Raw genomic sequence first — 21064 nt, 5'->3', positions numbered from 1 at the left:
TAGTGACACTATCCATTGCGGCGTCTGAAGAGAAACCTGTGTAATGTAGGCATCTCACAGGCTTATTCATTCCACTATACTGTCTCATACTGAACCAATGGGCTCTTTTTGCAGCAACGCATTCAAGAGTCATGGGAGGAATATGAGTATTTGATTGGCTCAAGATTGAAAATGAGGGCTTGTGGGAGTCCTGGGAAGTGCCAAGATTAACAGCTAAAGGCTTGCATCACAAGGACAAACACTAGTGATACAGGAGTCATTCACCAAGATTGGAGGGACTGCTGTCCCACTGCTAAACTAGCGCTGTTAGGCATTTTTGGGGTTACTTAGGATTGGAAAACACAATTACTGGATTATTAAATGAGAGAAAACTCTTAATATTAATTTGCATTTTTCTGATCTGGAGCCATAGAACAGGTTTCAGTATGGATCTGCAGGCCTAGTGGTGAGGGCTGGGAGACCCCACAACAGTGTTTTTACATTCATAGCCTGCCTGCATTTGGTACTTTCTACACTCCTATTTAATGCCAGTCTTCATTTTCAGAGGTTTCGCCCCCCCTCCCCTGTCCTCTGATCTGTGAGGCGGCAGAGATGCTCATAACCCCCCGGGGGTTGGTCTCGTGTTGCCGTGGCCACCGCTGGGTGCCGGCGCAAAAGAAAAGCTTCTGTTCCCGGCGCCGACACAAGACGGGCATGGCGCTCGTCAAAAAAAGTTCTCTCCGCCTATTATCAGCTTTGGAGTTCGGAACGTTCCTCGTTTCCTGTTATCGCCTCGGTTTCGGCATCAACTTTTCATGTCCACACTCCCACCCCCACCCCCACCCCCGCCCCCAGAAGAATTACCCAATAAGTCACTCAACTTGGGCGATGAAATATTCATGCGAAGCTGGGCCCGCGATCTGCCTTCGGCTTCGCCTCTGAAGTCTGCTTTTGATTTAAACCTCAATATACTTCTGTCTTTACGTGGGAATGGCGGTCTTTGTAATGTCATTGTTTCCAGCTCCCATTTCGGTTTTTTTTTTTTTTTTTTTTTTTTTTTTTACGAGATACGTTCCCTCTAACAGGACTCTGGATGGGACTCTTTTTTTTAAAGCCCTTATTTCTGTAATTTATCAGCGCTTGATGTGGTCGGGGAAAGATTACACTCTGCTTTCCGGGGTCAGTAATGATGCTCTGAGTTACGGAGAATCTGATGCTGTTTCGGCAGTCCCGACGGACTCAAATCCAATACATTATGGAGGAGCTGAGTGCTTTTGACAGCCTCTCATAAATGACAAGTGTAGATTTTGGCACATATTGTATTGCCTGATGCAAAGGAAGAAACAAAATGATGCCACAAGGAACCCCTTCTACTTGGGAAGAAGGTTCACTGCATAAACCATGCATTGTAGGTGGTTAAGTGTGGATGTGTCCATGTAGCTATTAGTTTTATCACTCAAACCTAATTTATGGTGTGGCGAAAACAGTTACATGTTTTGGCAACTATTAACATTTTCAAAACATCTCTTTATGTGATTGGCACACGATTGCCTGATGACTACCCTTATTTCCAACATTTTAATAATATGTATGACATTAATTCTGCCAAACAAACTGACAATTCCATGACATTAACTTAATTTTAAAAGGTACCTACATACTTATTGAGTGCAGACAAGTGAACAAAAATGACCATCACTTCAATTAGGCCTGATTGAACATTGCCCTGCCCCCTAATTGAACACTCATACTGAAGCCTATATAAACCTAGAACAGGTTGGAACATGGTCACAGAGGATGAAGCTGAAATTGACATTGACATAAATATGACTTTCCCAATGTCTGATGGAATATGCAGCAAAAATATTGTGGGTTTACAGAAAAAAAGTGAGTGTCCCAATAATTTTGGACCCCAGTGTATGTGTGTGTGTGTGTGTGTGTGTGTATGGATGTGTGTATATCTGTCTATGTATCAATCTATCTATATATAGATGTAGATATAGATATAGATATAGATAGATGGACGACAGTACATTTCTTCTTTTATGTCCTTTCCATTAGGAAAAGTAGATTACTGACTCAACCCCAGCTGAGCACTGAGAAGCAGACACTGTCATTAGGAGAGAATAGAAATGATGATGATGATGATGATGACGATGATGGTGGTGTGTGTGCCTGTGTTGTGTGTTTCTGGCCTGGGCTTTAACACTAGCGTCAATACTGTTAACTAATGAGAGTGAACCTAGGAACAGCATTAAGGGTATTTGATGTTAATTCGGTCTAATTCCCTCTTGGATGTAACTTGACCTTCCTTCGTCTGTTTCTCTGACATGCCCGGAAAGGGAATTTTTAGTTCTTGTTTTTGCTGTGTGTTTCACTTGATTGCATTAGATTTGACTGAGAATGCATGGCCCTCAGCTGAATCCCTGTTCTGCAGAGAGGCCGTCAGGAAATCTTCCCGATTCGGATTCTGATATTCACTGAGATGAAGGGTTTGCCACAATCAGGCTTCACAGAGGACATGTAACCATTTTATGATTATCATTATCACTATTATTATCAATATTATTATTACCCCATACGAGATGAAAAACAAGAAGTCATTTTCTCCCTATGTGCAACAATCACACGTAGTGCCAATTTCCTCATGTAAAGCTATTAATCAATAAACATGATTTTACCCACAGTGCTCCTCAGGTTTCCCTGTGATAGGTACCCTGTGCAAGGTTGGAACAGCACAGCAACCATTTTGCATAATTATCCATAATCTGCATAACATAAAACTGCTAATTGCACAACCAGTGGATCTGCCACATTCCACGCCACTTTATTTAATTTGTTTACATTTCCTCAATCTGCTTTTTTAAATAAATGCAATTAGTTCGAGGTCTGGTTTTAAATCACAGCTTGTTCACCAAGCAGCAGCAGTTCGGCAATTCTATTGAATTTTTTTTTTTTTTTCTGGCAGGAAATTCTTGCGTCCACTTTCAGTATATTTGGTGACCCTGGTCATTTTCCTCTTTGTCACACAGCGGGCCATCGGCCAGACCAGGCACGGAAATTAAACCGGGTGACAAATGGCTGGCGGTATGAGTGAAATCAAATTGCATCATTGCTCAAACACGGAGCCGGAGACAAGAAAATCGCAGTGTAGTTAACAGGAGAGGAGACAGCGCTATTACGAACCCTTAGCAGCGCTACGAACAACCATGTAATTTATCTTCTCTGTTTTTTTTTCCCTACTGGTGGAGGGTTGGTAAACAAAGCTATTGATCTTTTTGTTATGAAAGGCACCTGATTGGTTAAGAGGGCTTAAACAGCTGAAGCATGCTTCCCGGCAGAGCCACTGAAACCTTTTTGTGACCCTACTCATGGGCGCCCCCTGTCTGACAGGGTAGGCACTACTTTTATTCCTTCCATATCATTTGTTATAAGTACCAGACAAGGGTTGGGCATTGGACATAGACTAATTAATAAGTTACAGTTAGAATTTATACCTGGCATAAACTAAAATGTCAGCCATGATTCTGCCAACTCTTTTACTAAGTTTGAGAGCAGATCATAACCATCTTTTATTGTAATTTTCCCATTTATGTTCCATTACAGTACAGTGATGTCATAAAATATGATATATTTATAATAATAATAATAATAATAATAATAATATGTCATTTATACAGCTGGAGTGTTTTTTTAAAGATTAAGTTGCTCAAGGGTATAAGAACACTTTTCTTTCCAAGATTTGAACCTGTAACCTTCCGGTTGAGAGTCAAATTTCAATCTGCTATGTACCACCGCCATCCATATGTGGGCACTACTTTCCTAATACTAATTGTAGCCTGTCCTTTTACTAATCAGCTTTCTTTTGATATAGTAGTATAGTATCTCACAGCTTGCCCATCTGGTCCAATGAAGGACTAGCCCAAAAGCCCAAAACACTTCATATCTCAAAACAGCACTGTTATAATCCATTGAATTTCCTGACAATTCAAAACACAGAACCTCTACAGCAGGCTGCACTGAAAAACATTCCTATATATTCATTCAGCCTCTGTTCATCTCCTTTTAATGTGAAAGCTTATGCTTTCCTCCTACACTCACAACCTCACCCTGTTCAGCATCAATTCACTTTGATAGAATTCTATACCCATGCGAATGCTCACACCATGCAAGGAAGACTGGATAAAAGCACTTACATTATTAAAGGAAATTACCATTCAACCCAGCATTATTACTGAATATTAATGCATTACATCACAGAATACTTAGTTCATCTCATTGTTACGAGACACGTATCTGCTTTGTAATGACTGACACAGACAACAGATACCCTGAAACTGTTCCTTCTCTGTGTTCCAGTGCATTTCTGTTGGTGTGAGAGTTTTCAGATCAAAAGTCCAGGTGGCTCCTTCAGATGAAGAAATGCTCGTACAGTGAATTGCTTGCCAACTTTGACATGAACTAGACATGTTCTGGACACAGGGTGGACTACACTACACGCTTTGAGTAGATGAAATGAATGCTGAAGACAAGGTTGCAGCACCATGGCAACAGGTATTACATCATAATGTAGTGTGTGTGATAACCAGCTGGGCCAGGTGTAGAGAAGCTGGTCAACACTTCTCCATAAACGAGCCCAAAAAGGACAAAAGTTTAAAACAATGTTATTTTAAAAACCAAACAATGAAAAAAAAAAGGAAACCAGCCTGAGCATAGTACCAGCAGGGACAAAATGAGCCATCCCTGCTCTCAAGCCACACCTGTATTTAATCCACTTTCCATTAGTCAGGTGTGGCTCAGTACCCAATCGGATGGTTCCCTTACAACTCATTGTCAGGTGCACACAATTAACAAATTCATAAGAGCCTATTCCATGTCTCCATAGCACAGAGTCATCAGTTAAATACAGATATGTTACTTAACGGGCGGTAGTGTAGCACAGTGGCTAAGGAGCAGGACTTGTTGCCGTTTAGATTCCCCACAGGGGCACTGTACCCGCGGGCAACAAACAATTGCCTCATATCCAGCTGTAAAATGGATAACATTGCAAAAAAAACCTGTAACTGATGTAAGTCGCTCTGGATAAGAGCGTCTGCTAAATGCCAATAATGTAACATAATGTAATGTAATCTCAAAACAGATAAGCGGCGTTTGACACCGGAGCTCGGATACCAATGTGCTTCAGTGGTAACTGTCACTTCACTGTTTGTTCCTGTGCTGCAGCTCACACATACTGTGGAGCAGGTCAGGTAAATGCAAGTTAACACTGCGACATCGTTACCGCGTTATCACCGTGCAGGTACCCCTTTCATCTGCGGCTGTGCGGTAAAGCTCATCCGGGACTCCGGGTCACCTGTCATGGCCCGCCGGACCCCCCGCCAGCCCCGCGACGGTCCCTCTGCCGCTGTCGCCGTGAGATTAGCGCATCCCTTCTTACGGCTTCAGAGAGCGTCTGCAGCCACAGCGGGGAGCCGTCCGCCGAGGAATTAACACACTTCAAAAGGCCCCCGTTCCGTCTCATCAGTGGGACGTTGGATTGTTTACTTCTCTTTGTAGAGTGTGTTTTTTAATCCCTCTTCCTTGTTGCTACTCTTCTGTGTTTACCGCCATGTGCAATTAATCATTATTACCTGAGTCAAGACCCATCTGACAATCCCCCCTGTGTGCACTCCACTTCTTAGCTTTGTGCTTTGCTGACTTGATTGTTCTGTTCCTTTTTTTTGTTATCTCCCACCATGGGGGGTGGGGAAGAGGAGGGGGGGTGTCTTTCTGTCATCCCAGCTAAAACATCTGAGGGCCGCTCCATCGACATCCGTTCCCCCAACAATAAGGTCACAAAGCTCCTTCGCTGTGAAGGTAAGGGGGGGTGAGGGGTGGAAGGATTTGGAGGGGCTCGGCTCGGCTCTGCATGACGCGAATGTTGATTGGGTGTCATTAGCGGAGCGGGCCCGTCGTGGCGGGTTCCAGGCGGCTCAGAGCAGCGGCGGTGCGGCTGCCTCCGACAAGAGAGAATCAAAGCAAGGGCGAAATCAAAGAAAGAGCACACCTTTATGGAATTTGCTTCTGTGAGGTGCTTTTGCTTCTCCGTCCCACACGGGGTACGAGCTGGAGCTGTATCAAAGGCTTGGGAAAAGATACAAAAGAGCTAAACACAAATTAGTTAATTAGTCCTTCCCTTTGTTTTTTTTTTCCCTTTGTGTTCAGGACGTCCTCGGGCAAATCTGCGTTTGGTGCCTATTCAGGCACTTGGGACAGAGAAGAAAAAGTGCATCATCATAGAATGAATTCATGCTTGTTTCCCACAACAAAGGTGAGCTTTATCTGTGGCTGTATCCTGCTGGTTTACGGTGCCATTACCACCTGAACATGACACAATGTTGAATAATTCGCATGATATCACGGAGAGAAGTACAGAGTGCTGCAGTTCTCTGTACTTGCTCTTCAGGCAAAGCCCACAGTGACCTCATGAGTTCACCCTAACCGCCTCATAAAACCTACACTGCACTCTGCACCCTCCTCTTGACCCCTATAGTACACTCTGACCTCCCCACGACCTTTACAGTATACTCCCACCTCCTCACGACCTCTCCATTACTCTCTGAACCCCTCTTGACCCTTTGACCCTCCCCATACCCTTTGACCTAAACAAACCCTGCACTGAGTCATTCAGACTAATCTCTCCAACATGCAGAATAAGGACATTGGGATTTCACATCCCCTGCTGAGAGGGAGATAGACCTGACAGCATAACCTTAGACTGCCAAGTGCCTTGTTGCTTAGTCACGGCACTGTGATCAAGCTTAAGGGTGCTAAAACATCTCAGGCTGTACTGGTGCCATCTAGTTTCTTCCACTTTCGTTCACGTTTACATATATCCCAGATTTTTATTTCACCTTGTCAAGTTTTTCTCTACTGTCATGTTCACACCACCTAAATAAACCCCAAATGACTCACAAATGAATCTACAGACAAATACTGTGCAAGCTGATGTTTTGATCTATGATATTCTGTTTTTTAAGGGGGGAAAAAAAGCAACTGTACTACAAATAGTTTACCCAGACTTGTCATACAACACTGTAGATAATTGTACTTTCCCTTGTTCTGTACAGCATTGCTATTCAGACTGGTGCTCTCATTTAAAACTTTGTCTCACCTCCTTGGAGTTCTCTGCTCACCTAAAAATAGATCCCACAGGGGAAGAAAAGGTATATTACTGAGGCTCCGGATGAGGGGAAACCAACAAATCCTTCTGTCTCACTCCCACCTACAAACACACACACACACACACACACATACACACACACACACACACACTTTCCCTCTGTCTCTCTCTGCATGTACTGTGCATTCAGAGATACCTGTAAAATGATTACTGTGGAGAGATGGCAGCCAGCCAGAGTTGATTTTGTGAGATAAGTGATGTCTTGGACATTCACAGAAGTGATGGTGAATGAAGAGAACCCACACAAACACAAACACAAACACACACTCCCGCTCTCTCTCTCTCTCACACATGCATACACACAAGCACATCTTATCTCTGCCACCTGCTGGTGATTTAGAGTAAGAGCCCAAAAGTAGAACAGTTCAGAAGTGTGGTACCAAAGCTTCACTTCTATTGAGACCAGATGGTCATCCGTTAAAGCCCCACAGATGTGCACGGGACAAACTGCAGTGTATTCCATTACTCAGAAAACAAAAGCAGTACACATATTGGGGCTGGAATGAACTGCCTTTTCATACTACTTACCTGCAGGAGCCTTCAATGACAGCCCCTAAATAATGCATTTTTCATGAGTCAGAATCATCATAAATGATCCTGAGATGTCATGTTACAAGGCCTTGAAGCATCTCAGATGTGTAATCTGTATTCCTGTCTGACTGCTCCAGAATATTCAGCAGGTTTAGCCCGCTCTCATCATTCACACCCTCGAAAACCCCAGCTGACGTGGCAGTAATCTCAGCCTTGCAGCAGCCCAGCCCAGCTAGGAGACAATCCAGTCAGCTGCTTTTTTTCCCCGTTTGACTGTCATGTCCAGGCGTCTTGCCTTTCGTCTTTGTGAGGTGCACTAACGCAGACGTCATCGGTGCGTAACGAGCGAGAGCGTAACGGAAGTGTGCCGCTTGTCGCCCGTGTAATGCCAGCGTAATGCCTGACGTCCGCCGCCTGGTGAGATTTAGCCATCCTTATCAGTGACAGGGAGTAAATAAGTGTAACAGAAGAACAGATTCATTTTCACTGCGAAAATGTTTCTTTTCTTTTTTCAATCTGCCGTGACAAAAGAGGAGATGTCAGAGGGTTTATAAACTAATCGTTCCCTGGATATGCTCGCTGAGAAATACTGTCTGATCCATTTCACTTTCAGCCTCTCGATTCTCTGACATAAGCCACGCAGTCAGAACATTAGAGTTGACAGGCTGCAGACTGCAGTTTTTACATTGTATTTTGAAGAAGCTTGTTAAAAATGACCTTGTAGAATAGTCATGTCCCATTTTCCCCATGCACACAAGCCTTGGTCTGAGAAGGCTACTGGCACTTTTAAACCATCACACAGATAAACGGAAAAAACCTATTGATCCAGATGATAGACTGACATGTATAGACTGGCATGTACAGCACTCCAAGACAGGTCGCAGCCTTGTCTCCATGGTAACCCAACAAAAGGTCACAGAGTGCAAGGCCTGAGAAAAAGGCAGAGAATTAATCTCCTCTTGCTCCATTCCTCTCTCCTGCTCCTGCATTTTCCCCTAACTCTGTCCTTTCTCCTACCCTTGTCTTTAGATTACATTATTGCCATTTGGCAGATGCTCTTATCCAGAGCGACTTATAGAGTTTACAATTTTTACATGTCATCCATTTACACAGCTGGATATTTACTGAGGTAATTCTGGTTTACTTAGCTTGCCCAAGGGTACTGCAGCAGTGCCCAACATGGAATCGAACCAGCAACCTTTCGGCTGCTGCCACCCCTGTGTTACTGCTACCATCCCCTTACTCTCACCACTTCCTGCAGCCCTGCTTGTCTTTCCATTAAGCTGCTTTCTGGTTCCCTGGAATAGGAACTGATATTGTGTCCTTTAAAAAAATGAGACCCCCAAAAAACAAAAGAAGCTGGCGACACACCGCTGCATATCGCACAGATGAAATGCCTTCTTGGGACAGCAGGAAGCCATCTGGTGGCAAAAGTATTCCATCGCATGTGGTGTGCACTCAAAACATTTTAAATAAAAAATGAATGAAATAAATGAACTAATTGGAATAAATAAATAGACATATTATTGCTAATAATAACAACAGCAATAATAGCCTAATAATAATAAGAAGAAGAAAAGGAGAAGAAGAAGGAGAGGAAGAAGAAATTGAATGCACAGATACTTTATCACAGAACAAGGTTAACAGACCTCAGTATATACAATCATATAGGCTTAATACACGAGAATAATACGGCCAGTCGCTCACCTGCAGCGTTGACAGAAAGTACTGCTACGTTTCTGTGTGGGAAAATCGTTCGACTGGCCGGTCGCCTGATTGGCTAATCCCACGCCCGTTCGTGCGGCGCCGGGAACGGCCGGTGCGTGGTGACGTCGCTCCAGATGGCAGGTTGCGGCTTTGACATGTAAAAATAAGTTGCATATGAAACGTCAGCGGCTGGCTATCGAGCTACGACGCGCGTGTTGATGAATCGCGAAAACTAACGGGACAAAATAGCAAGATCGGGTAAGTCAACAACAAGAGCGAATCAAATTTTGTTTCCCCTTCCTTTCCCTGTTCAGTGGATCAAGCCAAACAAGGCAGCTCGGTTTATTAGGGAAGCACATGATCTTGTTTATACAGTAGCCAGTTGGAAGCAAACAGGTCAGTTTAATGTGTCGTTGCTTATAGACACCTAACATTAACCGACAAGAATCTTTTTTTGCGAGTTACTGCAGAAGACAAGGGGAATTAAGGTAGTTTTCAACAACTAAACAAGAATGAGAAATGCAACTGATTTTCGAGCTGTTGTGGATTGACCATGTGAATTTTTAGAATGAAACGCACAAATTAGTCTATAGCTGGCTATGAAGATGGGTTATTAGCTGATCACAATGACAGTATGAGCTGGCTAGCGACTGACATCGGTCTTATAGGTAGCGCAGTGTTTGTCGTGGCTGATGTCAGCTTGCAGTCTAGGTAGTTAGCTAGCTACAGTGCTAAGTAATCAGCGAGAAGCAGCCAATATTACCGCAATGGTGCCAAATTCTTAACTGAGTGTCGTGAACGGGTTTAAGAAAGGATACATTTTTCTCTGTCTCACTACATCGTCATTTCGGATTAGTGTGGGCAAATCACGTGTCTAAATCCTACATTACTTTGATAAGTTTACCAGCCAAGTGTAGCCTATTTAGAACACAAGTCCAGTTTCCGTTAACTTTTAACATTTTGTGGTTTAGTCCTCAGTGGGATCGCTGACATACATCCTCTACATTCAAGCCTCAGCTAGTAATACAGAATTGTCTGACTTGCCTTTAAGTTCTGTTTGTACACATCCCTTAACAGACTGTTTCAAATTCAGTGCAAAACATCCAGGGTGCGCATGTATGCTTACAGTTGCACAGGCCTATAGCTGTGTGTGTGTGTATGTGTGTGTGTGTGTGTGTGTGTGAGAGAGAGAGTGATTAGCCTACTGTGTTCAGGACAACAAGGGATTCAAGACCTTTAGACTATTTTATTTCAAAATGAGATTATTTTAATAGTCAACCATTTCATTACTAATCACTCGCTTGGATCAGTGTTTGAATTCTTGTTAATAAAAAATGAAGAAAAATCGGTTTTAGTCTTAGTTTCAGTCTTTTGCTCAGTTGTTATGAAGGTAAGCTGAAGAACTCTACACTAGAGGAATTTCATACGCGCTGTGGGCAGGGGGGCGTATAACCTATTGTGAGTAGCAAAATAGGTAAATATCAAATTATTTGTAAAGCAGAACCCATATTCAAGCCGGCAGAGGAAGTAACGGCTGAGAGAGACAGACAGGTCAGGGAATAATTGGCTGGAAGTGAAATAATTAATGTGCCTGCACCTCAGAAATGAAAAGCACTGCGCTCAGACAGTCCTCTTTCTGATGTGGATATTTTAAAGCTAAGGTCTTGACCCTGGGAATGAAGACCCGCCAGCTTTGTAAATGGTACAAGATTGATTGCCTGACTGCAGAAAGAAATGACAGATCAATACTCTCTATAAGAGAGAGGAATGAAGAGATTGTACCACTGAAATAAAAATCCAAAATAGCTCAACAGCTGCCGTGCCATAATTCATTCAGTATATTGGATGCAGATGGATTGGTATTTATTATTTATTTAATAGTTAACCGGTTGTTTATTTTTAGAGCAAAGCCGTTAGCATCTATGTGTCGCAGGAGTCAGGTTCTCTTTAGTCAGGTACGGGCTAATTGTTGTCAGCTTGTAACAGTCACCTGTGAGATTGACAGTTTAAAAATTCCAGAATTCACATTTAAATCTGAATAAAGAAGCATGTGTTGCCACAGGCATATTTGTCATTCAAGCTTGAATATTTATTTCTTGAAATAATAGAAAACAGTCATCTGTTTCTAAAAAGAGTGATCCAACCCTTGTTGTTATGGAAACAGTTGTCTGCTCATTGCGGGAAGGATACCTCTCATAATGTCTTCTCATATATTTGTGTTGTTCAGTATAAGGTGCTACAAAATTAACAAAATGTAAAATGGTGTTTATATTGCATTGCAGCTGCAGGCATTTAAATAAATTATCTAAAGAATTGAAAAAGTTTGCTCTACAGTAAAACTACAGTGTAGCACTTGTGAATTAAATGACATTGAGAACTCAGAGAAGAACTTCACTCATAAATGTTAGAAATGACAGATTGCATCATCAGGTGGCTAGGTTAAGAGCTGAGAATTTGTTTTGACTTCTTATTTGGAGTATACTAAGCTTGTATTAAAGACTGGCTCAAATCTTAACTGTGAAGGTACTGTAGCATTAACAGTTTCTGGGATGAATGAGCTAACAGCTAGTGTTGGGATGATATTTGCTTCCTGTAGGGGGCAGACCACAGCAGTATCGCCTTGGTCACCTGCGTCTGTAGCCCCTCCCGAGTGGTAACAGGGCATAGCAAGGAAGGCCCACGGCATCAATGCTGAGGGGAGGAGTTTGGGAGATGGCCTCGCCCTTCGCCCCCGTCCGCATGGAGCGGACGCGCTCACGGGTCCGACGGACCGTCTCGTTGAGCAGTCTCTTCAGCGGCTCGGGCTTCTCGTCCCGGAAGATGAGCGTGGTGCTGGAGGGGTCGTGCCCCACCCCGCCCTCCCGCGGCCGGCTCAATGGGGCGGACTCTTCCGCCGAATACTCCGGCTGCCCCAGCCCCCGGGACGACCCCCAGGGCTCCAGCTGGGAGGAGCGGCCCATCACCCCCACGCTGCTGGGGTACGAGGTCATGGAGGAGCGGGCCAAATTCACAGTAAGAGACCGTTTTTTTCTGCATGTTCACCACTCGCTGTGCTAATAAGCATGGTTTTTTCTGTTAGCCATATCTAACAGACACTGGAGGTTGTGAGTGTTAGATGGAAAAAGATAAATGGCACTGTGCTCAGACACACCATTGACTCAGAAAGGAAAAATAAGATCTGAAATATCAGACTCGTGAGACCAGTGTCTGATGGTTTCTGATTCAGTGCGGCGAGCCAGCCAGGAGCTATATTTAATATTTAATCATTCAGAGTTGCATGCATTCCTGATTCACACGCCATATGACAGCATCTCATGGCCAGGCTTGATATGAAATTTAACAGCTGGAACCGAAGGTCAAAAATAAAAACTTATGAATTTACATTTGCTCATTGTAGATATTTCTATACACACATCTTCTGAGAGCTATGTATCAGACATTGTTGACCTTACATACCTTTAGCATATGTTATATAGCTGGTCTCCATTGCCAAATGAGAACCTCTCTCAGCTTCTCCAATATAAAAACATTCTGCTACTACTGTCAGTGCTGTGGAACTTACCTTACCTAACCTTTGGCACCTTTGTATACCTTACTTTTGGCATTTAATAAAGAGCAGGCTGAGATGTTTGTAATGAAATAGCTTTGAAATCATTCTCATCCAAAGTGTGTGTGCGTGAATGCGTACGGGCTTGCATCTGAGCACCTGTGTGTGTCACACTTTAGACTTCCTCCTGTTATACAAGTGTCTTGCGTCCCTACTTTTGTTTTGTCTGTTTGAGAAATTTTAGAGAAACTGAGATTTTTGATAATCAGATATCAAGTGCTTGATATCTGAGAGCTGGTTCTGACACATGGTCTGATGACTAATAAGCACATCCACCCATGATTTCTTCTGCTTTCTGAGTCAGTGTACCGAGTCAGTGCAAGGAAAAAACAGTCATCCTTCATGATCTGTGTTTTTTTGTCTCCTACATCGAGTTTGCGGCTGTAGATCTAAATGTAAGGCTGCTCCTCCAGACGTGCCCTGAACACACCAGTCTGTGGATTTTGAGAAAAGCTCATTTGTAACTCCAGTGACAGACATTGAGCAAGAAATAGGGAAGTGTGTCAAATGCTGCAGCGCTGTAATTTATTTGTGCACCTTAAGTCATTTTAATGTGGTTCAGTTACTTGAATTAATTTTGATCATAACAAAGAGGTCTGTTTTTAACATAAAAGTACCTGTTCTTTCATTAACAATGAACTGGAGTGGTTTTATGTAAATAAGGTAATACTACATTAAATGGATTTAACTGAAGGAATTAGCTGTAAAGGGGTGATCTTTACTTCAGTTTGGTGTGCTCGATAGTCCTGCGGAACAGTCCAGAACAGGTCTAAGATGTTCTCAAAGTGAAGGTTGTATCTCTGACCCCTGTCTGTTATATCTCACCGGCTGCCACTGTTAAACCCCTGCCTGCTCGCAGGACCCTGAGCTGAGCAGAGCGCTGATGTGGCCTCCATGTGTTTCAGGTATATAAGATCCTTGTGAGGAAGAGCCAGGAGGAGAGCTGGGTGGTTTTCCGGAGGTACACGGACTTCTCCAGGCTACATGACAAGGTGAGGCCCCAGATGGCACGTTCCCTCAGATCTCCAAAAAGCGCAACGAGCCCCGGGTCACGGTGTTGATCAGGTGTCACCAGCCTACCTCATGAGATGAAAAAAAAAAAAAGGGGTCACTCAGTCCAGCCCGTGACATACTTTACATTATTACATGTAGTCACGTGCACGAGTGCACACACACCCACAGACACACCCCCCCCCCAACCAGTCCTTGCCCCTCTACCAAGTGCAAATCTCAGTCTGTTGATTCTTTTGTGCAATTGTCTGTGTTTGCATGTGAGTAAAGAATTGGACTAGGTCAGGACAGCCCCCTCTCTGGGACATCTGTTGGGATAGAAGCTGTCTTTGTTCTTTGGCAAATTGTGGAATTAATTGCATAATAAAGAACAAAGGCATACTGTCCATTAACAGTAAGCTTCATTAAGCTAAAAAAAAACAGACACATAACATACACATGTATATACTGAAGGCCAGTATTTAAAGTAGGCTTGTCAGTATCTTAAAGCAATGTTGTAATTGATCTTGTGTTTCAGAGAGTGGAGCTATCATTCAGAAGGAATTTGAACTCCTCCCTGCTTTTGGCTTAAATAGTAGTAACTGATCTGTGGTCTCTTTGAATTTTGAAACCTCAGTTACTTTGAAATTGCAGACCCAAAGAAAGGCCCCATTAAATCTGTAATTTGACGCAGTGGATTGTGGGTTAGAGGTGTACCATCTAGTGCATGGTGCAGCCAAATCCACTCTCCGCCCAAGACAACAATTCAGAGAGGTTTCACATGAATGCTGATGCATGTTCCTGCAGGCGTGCATGTATATGTGCTTGCACCAACTTTAAAAATAGTTTGAAAAAAGTCGAGAAAAGTGGGACTAGTCAAGAAAAAAATGGTACATCTGCGCATACCAATATTCTGTCTGTCCATATAATATGGTGCTGATTTTTCAGATTCTGTCTGTATAATGAATAATTTGAACATTGTCTCTGTGTGTGTGTGTCTGTGTGTGTGTGTGTGTGTGTGTGTGTGTGTGTGTGTGTGTGTGTGTAATGATTCCAGCTGAAGGATATGTTCCCAGGATTCCGATTTTCTCTGCCACCCAAGCGCTTTTTTAAAGACAACTACAACACTGAATTCCTGGCGGACAGGCAGCTGGGACTTCAGGTCTTCCTACAGAACCTGGTCGCGCGCAAAGAAATCGCCACCAGGTGACTCACGTGTGTGTGTTTATTTGGGTGTGTGTTTGTGTGTGTGTGTGTGTGTGTGACAGAGAGAGAGAATGAGGGTCTGCTGTTGTTTTAATGTTATTCATTTCATGGATGTCCTTCTACGACTTACAATTCCACCACAACAAGATACATATAGTGCCTTTCACAAGACCTGCAATAGGCATTTAGCTGCAATACAGTTACGAAACCAGTCGGACATACGTGTGTACTCTGTTCTGAAAACAAGCTGTGATAGAGCACCATTGTGCCTTTAAGAGGAGAGGATTTCGTTTCAGTTTTATTGAATCAAGGTTGCCACCACGTAAATGATTCAGCAAGCTCATCTTCCACTAGAAGGATATCTCAGCTGAAATGGTCAGTGCTGAATCTTAGCAGGGAGTTATAGTAAGTGACTGAATGTTGGCAACCCAGTCATCACGTAACCATTCAAAAGCAGTTTTCTCCAACACTAATGCAGCGTTAAATCAAAATGTGCAGCTGGAAAGGCTGTGGTTTGGGGAGGGAACAGAGAGCCTTTTCACATTTAAGGGTCTCTCAATTATGAAATACTGGCTATCTCAAGCGTATGGCCACCTGCTTCCATTTAGCCTAAAAACTGACCCCTTCATGCAGGTGTAACACTGGGGCCATGGTTGGCTGTAGCTGTCGGTGTCAGAGCTACGATAAAGCAAGCATCGCTAAGAATTTTACACCATCTCCCACAGACATCGCTGAAAAAATATGTATGCCTCATTATTTGTTTTATTAACCTACAGTCTAAACTGTATGGGAAAAAATCACTGACAGTGTCTTCTCCCGAATGTATTTGTCTTTAAGCCTGGTGGTGAGAGAGTTCCTGTGTCTGGACGAACCTCCCGGTCCTTTCGACAGTTTGGAGGAGAGTCGGGTGAGATTTCAACCCGCGGGAGGGGTGGGGTTGCTGGGTCCTTGCACTTTGGGGCGGCAAGAGTTCTCTCAGGTCTAGCCCTTCTGTGTCTGTGCTATGTCCGGAATGATGTAGGAACTGGGAGCAATCAGGAATGATCCGGTTCTACAGCTGTGAATTCCAACACCTTGTTAACATGTGGAATGTCATCATAAAGTAGATTTTCCAGGCCTCGGGGAGTTGTGTTGGTCAACAGTGTGAGATTGGACGGCCTATTTTGTGGCCATCAAAGGGTGCTTTTGCATTGCCAGGCCAATTTGGCACGGCAAACAAAAATGTTCAGAACATCTTAGCGGTGCAAAGGAATCACATGCTAATGCTTGAAAAAAAGAGTATTTTTTTCTAAAAGATATTGTTATTGGCAGCCATTCAAGCAAAAAGGCTGCAGGAAAGTGAAAACAACTTTTGTTTTAAGCAAATGGCGCGGTCACAATAACTTGTTAGGTTAGCTAAGTATTTGGTCATTTTTCTTTGACTTTCAATTAATGGTCATTCCCACCATGAATGTGTGGGAATAGTCAGAATCAGCTATTATTCATAAAAATTATGCATTAAAAAAATTAAATTTGTGTAATAATTAAATACATACATATTGTTTTATCGCCTCAGAAAAATCGGAAGTATTTTTATCCTAATAGAATATTAAACAGAAATATTAATAAAGTCATACATTTTGGGCAGGAGTGTAGCATAGTGGTAAGGCACAGGGCCCGTAACCGAAAGGTTGCCCGCTTTGATTTCCTGCTGGGGCACTGCCATTGTACCCTTGAGCGAGATACTTAACCCAGAATTCCCTCAGTAAAACATCCAGCTGAATAAATGCATAACATGTAAAACTGTAACCTGTGTAAGTCGCTGTGGATAAGAGTGTCTGCTAAATGACAGTAATGTGATTTTACTTAACTTAATTTTTAGTTCATTTAACTTAACTTGACTTAACCTGTGCTGTCAGACCCATTTAAACTGAGAAGGAATTACATTTAAAAAGTATCTCACAAAAATAATGAAAAACAGTAAATGTATCTCAGTAAACATATTTAGTATCGTGTGTGTCATAGAATCGTGCTTTTTTGCTCTGTTCTACCACACCAGAACAGCCTTTTTATCATGTTCCTGACTTCAGTATTACCAGCTGTCACATTTAGGAGACTGTGGACAGATTTTCAGATAACAGTAATTAGATGTTCCCCAAAGCTACATGGCACACACAATAGTTAGTTTTTGGGCTGTACTGTAGGCTATGTAAATGAATTCTGCCTCTGTCCTTGAACTAACCCATCCGTTCTGAAAAGGAAATGTTCACATTATGTTCTTGGCTGCTGGGTTTAAGTTGGGAAGCATCTGCTTCTTTTCAAATGAATAACAAACCGACAATCTCTTGTAGAGAGGGAAAGCTCTCGTGGTGTGAACTGCAAGACATAATTTAAGGTTGCTGTAATGCGCTGAAGTGGTAGGTGTGATTCAAGGCATAGATCTTCAAACATTGAGCAAGATTCTGCAGCGCACACACCTGATTCCACGAAAGCAGCATGATCTGTGATCATAGAGTTCTCTGGGGATCCAATGCTCACCACTTAAATTGTGTTGGTTAGTTACTAAGTGATGTTGCCTAGCATCTAAAGGGCCAGATGTGGAGTCACCCAAAGCCCGAGAGAACCCGGGTAACCCATGCAGCTAGTCACAGGAGAGAAGTGTAAGCATCTCTTTGTTGGTGTTCAGTGTTGATAGTAGTACAACATTCCCTTATAATTTTGACTTGGGTTTTCGAATCAATAAATTTTAATATTTCAACGTTCTATGACTCCTAAGATCCAGTATTCATAATATTCATAATCCCAGTTGCTGAACTGTTTTGGGGAACAGTAATGTATTCTGCCAGGGGGCTTGTTTTTTTTTCCCCCACTTATCTGTGTTTGAAGTGGATTGTCAATATAGTGGAGGAATGATTTGTCCGAGCCGTCCAGATGATGTAACAGTCAGTAAATCTGTGCGGTATCTGCGCATCGCTGATGCCACCATCGCTCTCTCCGTGCGCATTTGTGTGTGCAGGCCTTCTGCGAGACCCTGGAGGAGACCAACTACCGGCTGCAGAAGGAGCTGGTGGAGAAACAGAAGGAGATCGAGCGACTGCGCAAAGCCCTGGAGGAGAAGCAGCTCCACATCGAGGTCCTGGAGAAAAGGATCAAGTAATGGCCCTCGAACCCGTACCGATCAGCTTTGTGTGTGTGTCTTTGTGTGTGTGTCTTTGTGTGTGTGTGTGTGAATGGCTGTGTGTCTGTGTGTGTGTGTCTGTGTGTGTGTGTGTCTGTATGTGTGTGTGTCTGTGTGTGTGTGTGTGTGTGTGTGTGTGTGTGTGAGTTTATTCATGTTTGTATGTGTGTGCACTCCTTTCCGGAGGGGTGTGTCTGGTAGTTTCTTGCATAACAGTCCCGTGCATAACCTGCTGCAATGTTAGGCTCCATGGACTGAGGGGTATATTGTTTAGGTCTGTTTCTCTTGTAGCTGGGGGTGTTTTGGTAAGGTGTATGTCTCCTGTAGTGGGGGGTGTGTTAATGAGGTCTGTAACCCATGTATTCAGGGGTGTGTGAATAATGTTTGTCTCCTGTAGAGGGTACTGTATTCACATCCTACATGCCTCTTGTACCAGGAGCAGTGTTAATAGCCTGCGTGTCTCGTATACCAGAATCTGTAATAGGAGCTTCTGTATCTTGTGTCTCTGTGGGTGTGTTAATAGCCTCTCTGTCTCCTACAGTGTGGACTGTATAAGTACTTTATATCTCTCATGTATTTGTGGGTGTGTTAATAGCCCGTGTGTCTCCTACAGTGGAGACTGTATTAATAGCTTGTGTGTCTCATGTGTCTGAGGGTGTAATGGCTTGTCTATCTCCTGTAGAGGGCGCTGTATTAATAGCCTGTGTATCTCCTGTAGAGGGCGCTGTATTAATAGCCTGTGTATCTCCTGTAGTGGGGACTGCCTGACTCCAGCCAGTCTGGAGAGCCCGTGCAGGCTGTCGGGGGTGGGCAGCTCGAGCAGTGTGGACGCAGACGTAGACGTGGAGTCCCCCCCTGTGGAGGGTGACCGGGAGACGGACCAAGAGGACGGGTGAGTGACCGCCATTTTCCTTTTCACTCATTGGCCCATACTCAGCTTCCTCTGTACTCATTGGCCCTCACTCCGGTTCCTTTTCACTGATTGGACCACAGTCAGTTTCCTCTTACCTAATTGGTCCACACCGAGCTTCCTCTTCACTGTTAGGCCCACACTCATTTTCCTCTTCAACCATTGGCCCACACTGAGGTTCCTCTTCCCTCATTGGCCCATACTCAGCTTCTGCTTATCCCATTGGCCAACACTCTGCTTCCTTCTCCCACATAGGAGAATACCTTAGAGTCAGCAGCCAAGTATGTCCTGCAGCTCCCTGTAATACTCTTGTGTGATGCCTCCTCCCCCTCGGCCGCAGGTTCGGTGCCCAGTGCTCGGGAAAAGGCCATGGCGCGTGCTGGTGTGGGCCAGCCCGTGGAACCTCCCCGCCCGGCATCCAGGTGACAGAGGTGTCCCAGGGGTAACCACACGTCTGACCTCACACCTCACCCATGCTTGGACACGGGAGCATGCAGGGATTCTCTGCCTCTCTCCATCCCTCCCTCTCTCTTTCTCTCTCCCCCTCTCTCTCTCTCTTTTTCTCTCTCTCTCTTTCTGTCTCTCGGCTCTCTCTCTTCTCTGCTTTTGTCTGAACTGGCTGTCGTCTCCGGATACTGTGGGTGACCGTGCTCCTGGCACAGAGGATCAATCAGCCCGTTCTTTCCTAGCTACACTGAGCACATTCCCCTGGATCTATGACGACACGCCTACACCCAGCCTCTGTGGACAGGCAGATCTGTGAGGGCTATCACACTTAGGACAATGGACACCCAAACACTGCCATAGCTCAGACAGTGGACCACGAGAGGATCTCTCCCGCTCTACAGCAGGGCACGGTATCTTTGAGCCCGATTTGAGGCTCTGGCACATTGCTTTTAGGTTTGAGGACGTGCCCTGTTAAGTGTGGTCCGTTTCCCCACGTCTTCAGTGGAGAGGTCCCAGAAGCACGCTACAGCTGTCTCGTCTGATTTCTCCCAGGACTGGAAGAGCCGGGGGTTCTGTTCACAACTGCAAGAGCGCCTCCTAGAGGGAAAATGTCCTGCTCTGGAACTCTGGATGGAAAACAGAAATCCCTTTGGCAGTAAGACGAGCGAGCTGGATTAGCTGTGTCTTCCCTCCTTTTTGAACACTGCTCTTCTTTTGTTTCTCAGTTGCACTGCATTTCTTTTGCTTTACCCTGGCAGCGATGCATTTATTAGACTGTTACAAGACCAAGAAGAGCAGACTTGTCTTACTTGCTTCACACCAAACAGGAATGGTCCACCTTTCAGCAAGTGAAAGGATAGGTGTGTTATGCCGAGGCTGCTGGCGCAAGCATAAACTCGGAGGGATGCATTCTGAAGTATGTTGACACCTTGGTGACGATCCGCATGAGATAACAGGCAGGAACTCGGCCCCCGGGTCCTTTTGGAATGTGTAGATAAGAGCAGCGAATCGCAGGCCAGCAGTGGCGTGACATCATCACCGCACTTCCCCTATGCAGATCTGGACATTTTGAATGAGGGCAAGAGGTCACCTCAGCTGCACAAAGGTTAATCATGGTAGCCCAATTCCCTGGGGCATCTTACTGCTGCTCCAGTGACCACTTCAAGTCTGTTTATAAATCTCTCTCTTCATCAATCATGTTTGGCCACTCAGTCCAGCAAACTGGTCCTGTCAACACACCTATGCATGGCGAAACATATCAGTAAATTGCATGTTCAACAAGTATTTTATTTATTTTATTTCTAGTGT

At 44.0% G+C, this 21064-nt stretch overlaps 1 protein-coding gene across 1 annotated transcript; it reads left to right on the top strand.

Annotated features, from left to right (window-relative positions):
- Positions 1 to 9568: 9568 nt before the first annotated feature.
- LOC118771378 (sorting nexin-16-like) lies at positions 9569 to 19861 on the top strand. Its single transcript, XM_036519356.1, has 8 exons — positions 9569 to 9697; positions 12036 to 12451; positions 13952 to 14038; positions 15094 to 15242; positions 16080 to 16149; positions 18238 to 18374; positions 19154 to 19291; positions 19650 to 19861. The coding sequence occupies exons 2-8, from the start codon at positions 12152 to 12154 to the stop codon at positions 19753 to 19755; spliced, it is 987 nt and encodes a 328-aa protein (XP_036375249.1). The 5' UTR covers positions 9569 to 9697; positions 12036 to 12151; the 3' UTR covers positions 19756 to 19861.
- The last annotated feature ends 1203 nt before the right edge of the window (positions 19862 to 21064 follow it).

Source organism: Megalops cyprinoides, chromosome 24 (genome assembly GCF_013368585.1).
Source record: "Megalops cyprinoides isolate fMegCyp1 chromosome 24, fMegCyp1.pri, whole genome shotgun sequence".
Lineage (NCBI taxonomy): Eukaryota > Metazoa > Chordata > Actinopteri > Elopiformes > Megalopidae > Megalops > Megalops cyprinoides.
The sequence above is the reverse complement of the archived record's forward strand: the minus strand, read 5'-3'. Positions and strand labels throughout refer to the sequence as shown.